General features: G+C 41.7%; 1 protein-coding gene across 3 annotated transcripts in view; it reads left to right on the forward strand.

Annotated features, from left to right (window-relative positions):
- Positions 1-7,707, forward strand: part of RAI14 (retinoic acid induced 14) — a 128,245-nt gene extending 120,538 nt beyond the window's left edge. For all 3 annotated transcript variants that reach the window (XM_090037918.1, XM_090037921.1, XM_090037919.1), the window contains 3 exons: positions 2,833-2,982; positions 5,376-5,441; positions 5,665-7,707. In XM_090037918.1, the coding sequence (XP_089894044.1) occupies positions 2,833-2,982; positions 5,376-5,441; positions 5,665-5,742 (294 nt within the window). In that variant the 3' untranslated portion in view covers positions 5,743-7,707. The remainder of the gene's footprint in view (positions 1-2,832; positions 2,983-5,375; positions 5,442-5,664) is intronic.
- Positions 7,708-11,554: the final 3,847 nt, after the last annotated feature.

Here is an 11,554-nt window from a genome sequence, read left to right on the forward strand (position 1 = left end):
CTTGAAACCTTCCAGGAATGGACAGTCCATATCTTCTAGGTAGCCTCTTCCAATGCTTGACCACACTTCTACTTAAAAAGTTCCTCCTAAACTTCAGTGAAGCAATCTCCATCTTCTGTCTCTATCTTCTCTATAATTGCCCTTCAGGTATTTGAAGACTTATCGAATCTGGCTTCAGTCTTCTCTTCTCGTATTAAATAACCCTAGTTCTTTCATTCTATCCTTGTGAGTGTCCTGTCTTTCCCAGGCCTCTAAAAATCATTTTTGTCACTCTCCATTGGACTCTTTCCAGTCTGTCCACATCTCTTTTGAAGTGTGGGGCCCAAAATTTGATACAGTACTCCAGGTGGCCTCACCAATGCTTGATTTGCAAGAGACACTCCTGTCAATACAACCTGGTATGCTGCTGGCTGTTATTTGCAACAAGAGTACACACTTGGTTCATATTTAGTTTATGGTCCACTGTAAGCCTTAGGTTCTTCTCGTTCTGCTCTGTAGTACTGAACTTAGCTAGTCATTCCCCATTCTGTATTTGTGCATGCAGTTATTCCATCCAAAGTGTAGGACTTTGGATTTGTCCTTGCTGAATTTCATCTGATTGTAGACCATTTCTCCAGTCCTATCCAGGGCATTCTCTATCCTAAACCTGCCCTCTGGGATGTCTGCGACTCTGCCCAACTTGATATCATCCTTAAATTTGATAAAAATATACTCAACCCCATTGTCCAAATCATTAATGAAGATGTTAAACAGTATCAAATCCAAAACATAACCCTGGGGAACCCCACTTCATACCTCCTCCCAGCTAGACATTGCGCCACTGATGACTATTTGTTGAGCTTGGTAATCCAATCAGTAAATTATCCACATTATAATACTTTCATCTAGTCTATATTTCCTTGGCTTGTTAATAAAAATGTTGTTAGAGACCGTGTCAGAAGTCTTGCTAAAATCAAGGTATCACATCCACTGGCCACCTCCCACCAAAGAGCCTGTCTCCACATCATAGAAGGAAATCAAGTTGGTCAGGCATGACTTGGTCTTGGTGAATCCATGCTGACTATTCCTGATCACTTTGTTCTTCTTTAGGTGGTTCACAAAAGAATCTTGAGAATCTGTCTGTGATCTTCCCGGGTATTGAGGTCAGGCTGACTGGTCTATAGTTCCTTGGATCTTCCTTCCCTTCTTGAAAGACAGACATTATATTTGTTCTTTTCCAATCACCCGACCTTCACAAGTTTCAAAGAAGATAGCTAATAGAGCTGTGTGAAACAGCACTGTTTCATTTTGATTTCTGTTTTGACAGGACAGTGTTTCATTTCAAAAGCACTGTTCCGTTTCGTTTTGTCAGCACTATTTCTCTGTTTCGCCCGTAGGCTATATGGGGAAGCACGAAACTGCCTATAACTTTGTCATTTTTTGGCAGATTTGGATGAAAATAGCAGGGATGGTAGTCCCTTCTGGGGGATGAAGCCTGCCAAGTTTCAAGGAGATAGATGCAGGGGTTTCTGGGAAACTGCACCTCAAAGTCTTGAAAGCAAAGCTTGTGTCACATTACCTTGGCCAATTCCTTCAGTACCGTGGGGTTTCATCCCTTGTGGCCCAGCCAGCTTGAAAGTGTCTCACTTCTCTAAGTAATACCTTAACTGTTCTTCCACTACTCTGCACTGTTTGTTGCCATACTATCTTTGCTACCAGTTGCATTTATCATTTGGTAGCTGTCCCTGTTTGTAAAGACTGAAGTAAAAATGGCATTAAATACTTGAGCCTTCTCAGCATCATCTGTAAGTAGTGTTCCTTCTGCATTCTGTAAGGCAGCATTTCCCAACCTTTTGCACCCCACAGCACACTTACCTTAAAGAAAAAAACACCTCAGCACACCGGATGCGGAGTGGAGGTGGGGGGTGGTGCACAGCCAGCTGCATGCCAATGGGGAGGGGTGGCGTGGCACACGGCCAGCCAGACATGAGGAAAATGGGAGGTAGCTGATAGAGGCTAAAGAAGTGTTTGCTGCAGAGGGAGCCAAGGAGAGTTAGGGAGGCATTAGCATTAGTGAACCAGAGATTAGCAAACCTGACATTTGATTGCAGTGTTAGCAGAAGAGAAGGAAACAGGAGGAATGATAGAAAGGTTAGGAGCCAGGGAGCATTTGTAGAAGAGGAGAAAGTGTCTGGCCAGGAGTACATGAATAACAGTGTCTGGCCAGGAGTACATGAATCAGTCCTTTTTGATTATCACTTGCAGCTGGAAAAAGGAGCCAGAAAGTATGAAAAAGTTGGGTTGCAGAGCTGCAAAAGGGACTTCGCTCCTTTGATTGGCACTGGAGCTGTGAGAGGCCAAACGGGACAGGCCTCTAGGCCTCACAGGCTGTTTTGGCCTAGGGAAAGACCGTGCTTGTCCTTGTGTGTTTGAGTCAGCAAACCATGCCAAAGATGATCTGGCCCCTGGTGTCAGTCATTGCTGAGCTGGTAATGGGTATAAGATGCAGTTGTTTGCATACCACTTCTGTCCCAATGAAGAGCAAAAATGGCATGCAGTAGCCTGAGAGAAAGCTGCACACTGGCCTGCTGGTTTGGAAAGAGGCTCTGTAGAGTTGGCCGGTCAAGAACTGTATCCCATTTGTTTGTGCAAGCATAATGCTTTATCCTGGGGAGGGGGGTACCATACTGCTCTGTTTACCCAACAGCCTTGCTGTTTCCACGGTTTTCTAAGCAGAGGTGCTTTCTGCATAATGAAAAGGAAAGGCACAAATGCTTCCAAAATAAAGCCTACTAAAAATGTGGTATTTCTTGCATCCTCTTATGTCTGCCTTTTTTTCCTTCCCGCCAATAGATCAGTGAGATGTCCAAGGAAGTTAGCAAATTAAAGGAAGCATTGAACAGCCTTTCTCAGCTTTCCTACTCAAGCAGTGCTCCCAAACGGCAAAGTCAACAGCTGGAGGCATTACAGCAACAAGTGAAACAGTTACAAAATCAGCTGGCTGTAAGTGTGGGTTTTTTCAGTGTTGAACACAAGCTACCCATGTTGCTCATGGGACATGGCACCTTCCTTGCAGAGCTCTATGCTCCCACAAACACCCTTCTTCAGGCATTTAGAAAAGAGCACCAGCAATGAGTACAAGAAAAAGCTGTTTCATCCAAAGAAGTTAATTTTCATACTACACTAAAGCTGATACCTGTGACACTTCAAGAATGGGTCAAAGCAGAGCTGTCATCTAGAAATACCACAAAACTAGGAGACGGTGCCACGTCCCAATAGATTCCCCTGCGTTCTGTCACTGGGATCCATCAGCTTCACACATTTCCCTTTCTGCTCTGGAGGGTGGGAATAGAGCAGCCATTCTAGAGAACTGAAACCGGGCTATGTGGACAGTATGAAGTTGCTGGAGCTTCTGTGTTGAAGTTGAGCATTCATTAGGATTAAGTGGATTGGTCTGATAAAATAATTGTTTCACTTCTTAAGCCAGTGTCACCCTATCTCAGTATATTTGATCACTTTGCTGTATCACAAGTAAAACTAAACAGTAGCAGAAACAAAAGATAGCTTAGAAAGCCGCTGCTTTAAATGAAGCATCAGACCTCTGAGATGTTGGATGATTACAGCAAATTATTTTTAGCTAGGTTAATCACTGATCCAAGTTGCCATAACTGGAATAGCACGTGCTGTCTGCATGATGCTGGCATAGTAATGTGTTAAGTGTATAGTCAGTTAGCCCTAGATTTTTTTATTTTATTCGGAACAACTGATGACTAGATCTGCCAGGTTCTGTTGTTTTGGGCTCTTTTTTTATCTAAAAGAAAGCTTGATGCATTTTTCTAAAGAAATAATCTTTCAAATATTGACATTTCAGCCCAAGCACATCCATATGTTTTGAGTGAGAATTTTTTTTCCAGGGTGGATAAAAATCAATGATTTTTGTTTTAAAAAAAATCAATTTCTTAAATTTAAATCAGATTTTAATTTAAAGTATGTTAAAGCTCAAAGATACCATCATGGAATAGAGATTATAACTTCTAATTATATACTATTTGAGACAATATATTCATGTAACCTTTTTAGAAGTTTTATAAACAGGTCACAACAGGTCAAGGACTATATTAGGAGCCCAATCTTATGGGGTTCTCAGAGGCTCCTCTATATATTTGTAAAGATGAAAGAAAACCCCTCTACCCAATGAGACTCAGTGCTCAGTCTAGACGATCCCATTAAGCATCTCTGGGGTGCTTAGTTTCAGTTCGCAACCTGTGGATTTGTGTCTCCAGAGATCATAGGCAGATACAGTTCGGTCATTAGACCAACTAAATAGTTGGAAAAATTGTTCTTTATAAGCTTTTGGGCACAAACACCCTTCTTCAGGCATAGAGACAGTTTGTTGTCTCTAGAGATAACATCCTTGTTAACAGCAGTATATGCAGATGAGAGATAACAGACCTGATTACCCACCCATCAGCCCTATTGTCTCTCAGCAAGTTTTTGTACACATAGTCAAGCTCTTATCTTTCTCTAAAAATGCAAAATTTCAAGAAGGGAAATGAATAAAGGATATCAAACAACAAGAATGAACTTTTTTGTAGAAAATAATGATTATATCGAGGCTTCCTGACCAGTGATTTGAATCATGATTTAAATCGATTTGATTTAAATCAGACCCACTGTGTTTTTCCCTCTGAATTTTTAGCTTCTTAAGTTGTTATAAAGTTGTACCACCTTAAACTGCTTCTTCGGTTCACAAGCAATGGGTCTGGAATGTCTAGAATTCTGGGCAGAGCCACAATTTCTGCTTCCAAGGTGGGGTTCAACTGTCCAGAGGAAAGCTGGAATTCATAACAGAAACTTGAAAACAGTAACCCACCATGATAAGTGCTTTCTGGGAGCTCTGGAGCAGTTTTAGGGCCATTTGGCCTGTTCCTTCTTTTGCTCGAGTTTTGAAACAGATCTAGGTGCCCATGGCAGGATGGTTCTTGGGACACAGAAATCAATGACCATGCAGAAAAGACATGGCTTTGTCTCTGTAGCCATGTATAGTGGTTGCCAGGACTCCACTGACCAGGACCTTCCTGAATTGCAGCTAAGAACTATCAAGCTGAAAGTCACATAACTTACTCTCAGCAAGACTTGGCTATGGTTTCTGATTCAGTGCAGCTGTATAGGTGTTGTGGCTTCTTTCCAAGCATAGGGAAAGCTATAGTGCCTCTGTGAACAACATGCTGCACTTAATCCATTTTCCTAGCTGATATGTAAAATATTGCCTGTAAGCAAGAGAATTTTCTCTTGATAAGTAAAGATACCACTGTGGTTAACTATATGCCTTGAATCTAGATGTATTATTCTTAAATGAAGTTGCTCATGTTTCTTGATTTGCCATATGTTTTTAGGAGACAAAGAAACAACATCAGGAAATCGTATCAGTTTATAGGATGCATCTTCTCTATGCTGTACAGGTATGATTGCTAATTCTTAATTAGTCTATGGAAAACCACCCTGTACAAATCTATAAATCATAGAAATTATGTTTAAGTTTTATATACAAAAAAATTCAATGTTTTCAGAGTCCTCTTGAAATCATTGTTCACTCCCCTTTAAAACATTCTATGTACATCCTATAAAAGAGGACAAGAGGTGCTTGAATTTAACTCTGCTCTTTTGTTTTTCTTTCTCATTTAGGGTCAGATGGATGAAGATGTCCAGAAAGTGCTTAAGCAGATTTTAACAATGTGCAAAAGTCAGTCACAAAAAAAATGAAGCACTAGTTTTAAGGATTCCTGATATGCTGCCATGGTGTTTATCTAGATTCACCTTAACACAAGGTTTAAAAATGGCAATCTGTTGCTTTTTTTTAGTGATCGGGATTTGTCATTTGTCTCTGCCACTTTTCTTATTCATCATATGCACTGGGACCCAAACCATCTCCACCAAGTTTTTGGAGCACTGTTTTCATATCTAAAATGCAAGCAGTTTTGTTTCAAAGTTATTGCTCCTTTGGCTGCTCCACCTTGTAAGCGTGGTTCAGAAGGGCTTAAAATGTACTTCACAGCTTCAGTTCATGGAGGCTTCCATATGAAGAGTTCAGGTTCCAGCATGCGGCACGCCATCTGGATCTGAATCATCACACACCTTGGGACAAAGTGAAGTTCTCCATTCTGAGGCCTATACCTTTTTTACAGGCTGCACCTTGAAATTGAAAAGGATGGGAGTGCTTTAGTCAGCTCCAAGTTGTGACTAATGTTCAGGGTATTTTGTCAGATGCATCTTCTAAACGGGCAAAATTTGGTCATCCCATAGCAGTGAGCAAAAGCAGGTATCTTTATTTAATTTTACTTGGTGAGACAGAGCGTCAAACTAAATCTGTTTTTATAGTTAGCAAGATTACTGTGGGTCACAGGTTCCCCAGATCTGTTGTATACACCAACTGTGTAAAATGTATTCTGTACTTCATATTTCATGGACTTGCCTTGACATCAGATGTTAGCTGGTCACAGGAGCAACAAAATCAGTTTAAGTGATGAAAATGTTAGTCATTTGAACCTCGGAAGTGCTCAACAAAACAACCTTTTACAATAGGTCAAGCTATCTATGCAAATGCTGTTGGCCATGGAGCTCAGGAAAAAAAGATGCATATGCTTCAAACAAGGGATTCTAGTGAACACAGGATGTTTACAGTGAGTGTCAATGCCTCACACTTCCTAACCTCACTTTTTTTAAAGATTGTCTCTCCAATATATTTTTATTGGCCCTCTAGTGATTTTTTTGTAACTAAACTCATTTTGCTACAAAATACTTTCATTAAGGGTATTAACAAATATTTTTAGGTAACCATGTTTTAGGCGTTTTTTTAACCCGAAGTATTCAGCTTTAGTAAAACAATAGTGAAGTATTCTCCAAAAAGAAATTATATAAAATAATAGACCTGTCTGTCAGCATGTCCCAGAGCAGTGAAGTGTAAACGACAATTCTACGTTTAGTGATATAGCAAAATGAAAAGTTTATTAGATAACAACAGAATCATGTCATGTATTTCAGGGGTCAGGAAGACATCATTTATAGTATTTGTCCTTTTCTTGAGAATTGGAAGTAGACTTGAAACAGGGCTGTGTAATAACAGCAAATAGTAGAGAATAATTAGAAAATATGTAAGCATAGGGTAAAACCATACTATAACTAACTTGCAGCTTCACTACAGTAGTGGTTTTATTCCTGTTGGTGGAGATGTCTTTAATAAAGAAATCTCCAGAGCTGTATAATCTGTTAACTTTATAGATTCGTAATTTGACAGCGTCTACAGTGCCTGAGACTTACTGGACTCAGCCACTTCAAAAAATACTTCCTAACCACAGCAAAGCTTAAATAGATTAAAAACTTTGCATCAGTTAGACCTTGGTGGGTTTTTTCTTAGGGTGTATAACTAATGCCTGATCATTTTGGACAGTATTTTATAGTTAGACAATTCAAAAAAATTCTCCAAAGAAATGTGAAAAGACCTTCTTTTTTTTTTGCTGCAGCACTTAAAAATAAACAATACATTTTCAAGCATGTTTGAACCATTTTGTAGGTTGCTTGATGGATTTAGCTTTTTATCTTTTGTAATGCATATTTATTTCAGTTATCTTTGTGAAATATTGAAGATCATACACTATAGCATAGAATTTGTCTTTGTATGTAACTTACAAAAAAGGTTTCCTTATGCAGCAAATAAACTATTTCCAGTTTTTTTATTCTTGCTCTATTTTGTACATTCAGGAAGCTATTAAACAAGACCGGGTTATTGTATTTTAATATAACTGAAGTAAGTATTGCAATACCAAGATTTTATGACTGTGTCAAATATATGAGAATTTCTTTCCCAGTTTCATAACCAAAGTATATTTCTGTTGTTAACTTTCTGAGTGTCTTAACTATTTCTGCTCCATTTGATCTTATGTATGGATCCAAACTACTGAAGAGGTTTGCAAATTGCTGCTACTAGCTGGCTGATAAGTGTAAAGCTGTTTCTCCAGTAAACATCCCCATGCATAGAAAGAATTAAAGAACAGGTTGTAGGTCAGTGGGGTGCATTATGATAAAAGATTGTGTCCTGTTCCTGTTAGTGCTCAGTATACAGTAGTCACTGCTGTGATCCAGTATTACACACTGATATTCTTCAGTGTCCCACATAACTAAAATATTCCCCATTGCCCTACTATCCTCAGCTATACTGCCCTCCCTGTCCCCAGAACGGGGGAGGGGCTGAAATACATATAATCCTCTCTTGCCTCTGAAACACATATGGTCTCTGTCTAATTGTCCTTTCATTTGAAAGAGCTACCCTTGGGTAATTAGTGCTTTTAGAATTGTTTTTATTTTATGTAGCTTGAAAGTGTGACTGTGCCCTGAGAAATGACCATGGGAATGTCACCTGCCCAGCTGTATGTTGCCATTGATCTTTACATTAACTGCTCAGGGACAACCTGGGCACTTTAAATGTAAGGGAGCCATGAGAAAATGTCTAGAAACTCCTAGTACAGCAAAAGCCGTGTCATCTGGCACTTTATCAGCCAGAAAGCTTCACTAACTGGCATCCACTTCTTCAGCCCACAGCCTGGGGAAAAGCAGCCTGTGCGGGGTCCCCCTCCCAGTCCCCCGGCACACTGACGCCAGGGAGTGCAGTGGACGGTGCATATTTGATTAACCGGCATCCCCCATTCCCGGGGAATGCCAGATAACAGGTTTTGCTGTAGTTTGGCAAACTACCTGTTGCAGTTTGATGTCAGACTATGAGTGTGGCTCCATTTGATTATAGCTTAGCGATCGTAGTTGTGGGTGCAGGCTGACTTGCAACGTGGGTACTCCACATACAATACAACTTGGAAATAATTTTCTTAAGCTTTCATTTCCATCCATTCTTAGGTCTCCATGGATTAGTTATGTTCCTTTGGCAAATACATAACCGTGTGTAGCTTTGTTTTAACAATTCATCTTTATTTTTCAAATAAATGACTTCTAGAGGTTAGAGTAGATAAATAACACACTTGATAAGCTATTTAGCATTTGTGCATTTGATTACCTCAAAGCATTTAACTGGTGCTGTTGTGTGCTAGAAAAGGAATCACTTTGCTCAACGCCTCCATTTTGTGTATATAGTTGGAATCCTGTCTGTTTGCTTCAGCGCATAAAAGCAAGTCCAAATCCCTTTTAACAAAGGAGCAGGTTTAGGAGTTGGATTCTCTCTTGGCCATTTCATCAACAGAGTTAATAACAAAGTTCTAGTTTCAGGATCATCTTCTGCCTGCCATTACACATGTGCCAGCCCCAAAATGTAGAGAGAGAGGGATTGCACACACTGTAATTAGGGTGATCTTAGCCTGCACAGTCCTTTTATTACAGGAAGAGACATGCAAATAAGAGGGGAGCTGGCTTTTGATGCTCAGATCCCGTAGTGAGTTTGTAAAGCTGGTTAGTTTAAACAGAGTAAAAGCTTCTCACTCTCAATATGAGACAGTAATTATGAATCAAAGTCATGCTTTCACCCTGTTCTGCTGTCCCTGTTACAGCCAGTAATAAATTGATGGTGTTTGTGTTCACAGTCAGTTTAATATTCCCTTTAGCTCAGGACTATGTGACAGCTATAAACTACAGCTGAGATTAATTCAAAGCTTCTATTAAGAAGCTTCCTAAGATGCCAGGTTGTAACTTCTGGAGTTGCAGCAGATGCCATCAGTTCTTACCCTAGGAAGAAATTGATGCAGGTGGCTTCAAACTGAAATGTGTAGTGCTTTTCAAACGTATATAATGAAATATGATAGCATCCTTCCTAGGAGAGAGTGGTGATCTCTGCCTTGGGTGATTTGCATTCAAGAGTAAGAGACCATAGGTCTTTGTCCCACCCTAGTTCCCATCTTCAACCTGAGTAAAAGGTTTATGGTCCAGCACTAGTTCCAGCTAAAGGACTTCAACCCCTTAGCCCAAATGGTAGAAGATCGTGACTTTATCCCTAGGAGGATGTCCACTTCAAACCCCAGTATCCACTCAAGTGGGAGCAGTGATGTGATAGTACTTATAAATCCTGGGGCAATTTAGCGAAACATACCTCAGCTTTTACAGTTTGGACCTGCTCTTTATTTAGCTTATCACAGGTATTTTCACAGTCGTGGGGGGGGGGGGTTATAAGTTTTAAAAGTGCCTCTGGCATGGTTGGACTCCTGTCTCTTCAGACTAGTACTTGGCCCTATTAATACATTCTCCAACAGCCTCAGATACTCAGACGGTTGGTAATGGGGCCTCCTACGAGCAGCTGGAGACTGGAAACAGTTTCTGTGACATCATTGCCCTGTATAGAGAGCTGGGCCAGACTTGATCCTTCCTGTGCCTCAGCGGGTGGGGATCAGCTCCTGATTGTCTGAACCAAGCTCATAGCTTGTTCTTTCACAAATGTTACGTAACCCTTTCTAAGAGTCTGGTGCGGCAGGAACGTTAACTTGAGAGTGTGCGCTGCATAGGTGCTACGTAGCAGTCGTCAGAATTGTACTGAGGTGACCAACCTACAGAGTCAGCCATAGCGGGGTCCGGGGCAAATCAGCCTGTGCAGCGCCTCCTTAGCCCTGCAAAGGGGGAGGGAGGGTCTCCGTGTTTCTGCGGCGCGTGCCTGAACCACCAGCTCCAGGCGTGCCCTGCGGGAGGGGCTGCGGCTGCTCCGCAGGGCCCCCCAAAGCATGGGGCCCAGGACAGTTGCCCCAATTCGCCATACCCTAGGGACAGCTCTGCCGAGCTGTCCTGAAAACCCAGGTCTTTGCTTGTGGGAACCATCCTCTGTCAGATGAACCCTGCAAATGTTTTCAAGTAACCTGTGTAGTTACTTGCACCGAAGTAGTGAGGACCTGCTTTCCCTCTGGTATTCTCAGCAGCTGGTCTGCTCTGGCTCGCAAGTAGTCCTCCGGGCTTCTACCGCAGGGCCCTGACGACAGGCTAGGGGAGAGCCTGGGGTGGCACGTACTGGAAGCTCAGAGCTGCACATTCCCCTCAGCCCCTGCTGTTTCTCTTGGCAGCCGCCTTCCCTGCGGAGCTGGGCTGACTTCAGCAGCGTCCCAGCCTGCGTGTGCATGGCAGCAGCGTTAGGGGGAATTCTGCAGCAGCTCACAATGCTTGAAGCACCACCGAACTCCCCCAGCTGCGTGGGTGGCAGAGTAGCAGGGGACCTGGCTGTTCCCCAGCTCTACACTGTGGCCCAGGTCCTCTTGCAGGGTCCCAAGTGTTAGAGAGTAGCATGCTTCTGAGCAATGCATCTACCTCCCACGTTCCCTTATATCACTTGTAGCTTTTTTTCTGAGTACCGAAGTAGACAGGACACAGATACTGGAAAGCAAAGTAGCCCCAGGAGGATGCACAAAACTACATTTTGTTTAACAGCTGTTTTGCCTTGGCATTTTCTGTCCCTTTTTTGTGAAAAGAAATAACCAGTCACCTGATGTTTAGTAAGAGTATTAACAACTTCTGCCGCCTCCTCCTGCCTGTTTCAGAGACTTTCTTACTGACATATCTCTACTGCTTTTTGCTCTGGCAAACATCTATGTAATTAAAGTCC

The sequence above is a fragment of the Crocodylus siamensis genome, chromosome 3 (assembly GCF_052110815.1).
Source record: "Crocodylus siamensis isolate JL-2025a chromosome 3, ASM5211081v1, whole genome shotgun sequence".
Classification (NCBI taxonomy): Eukaryota; Metazoa; Chordata; order Crocodylia; family Crocodylidae; genus Crocodylus; species Crocodylus siamensis.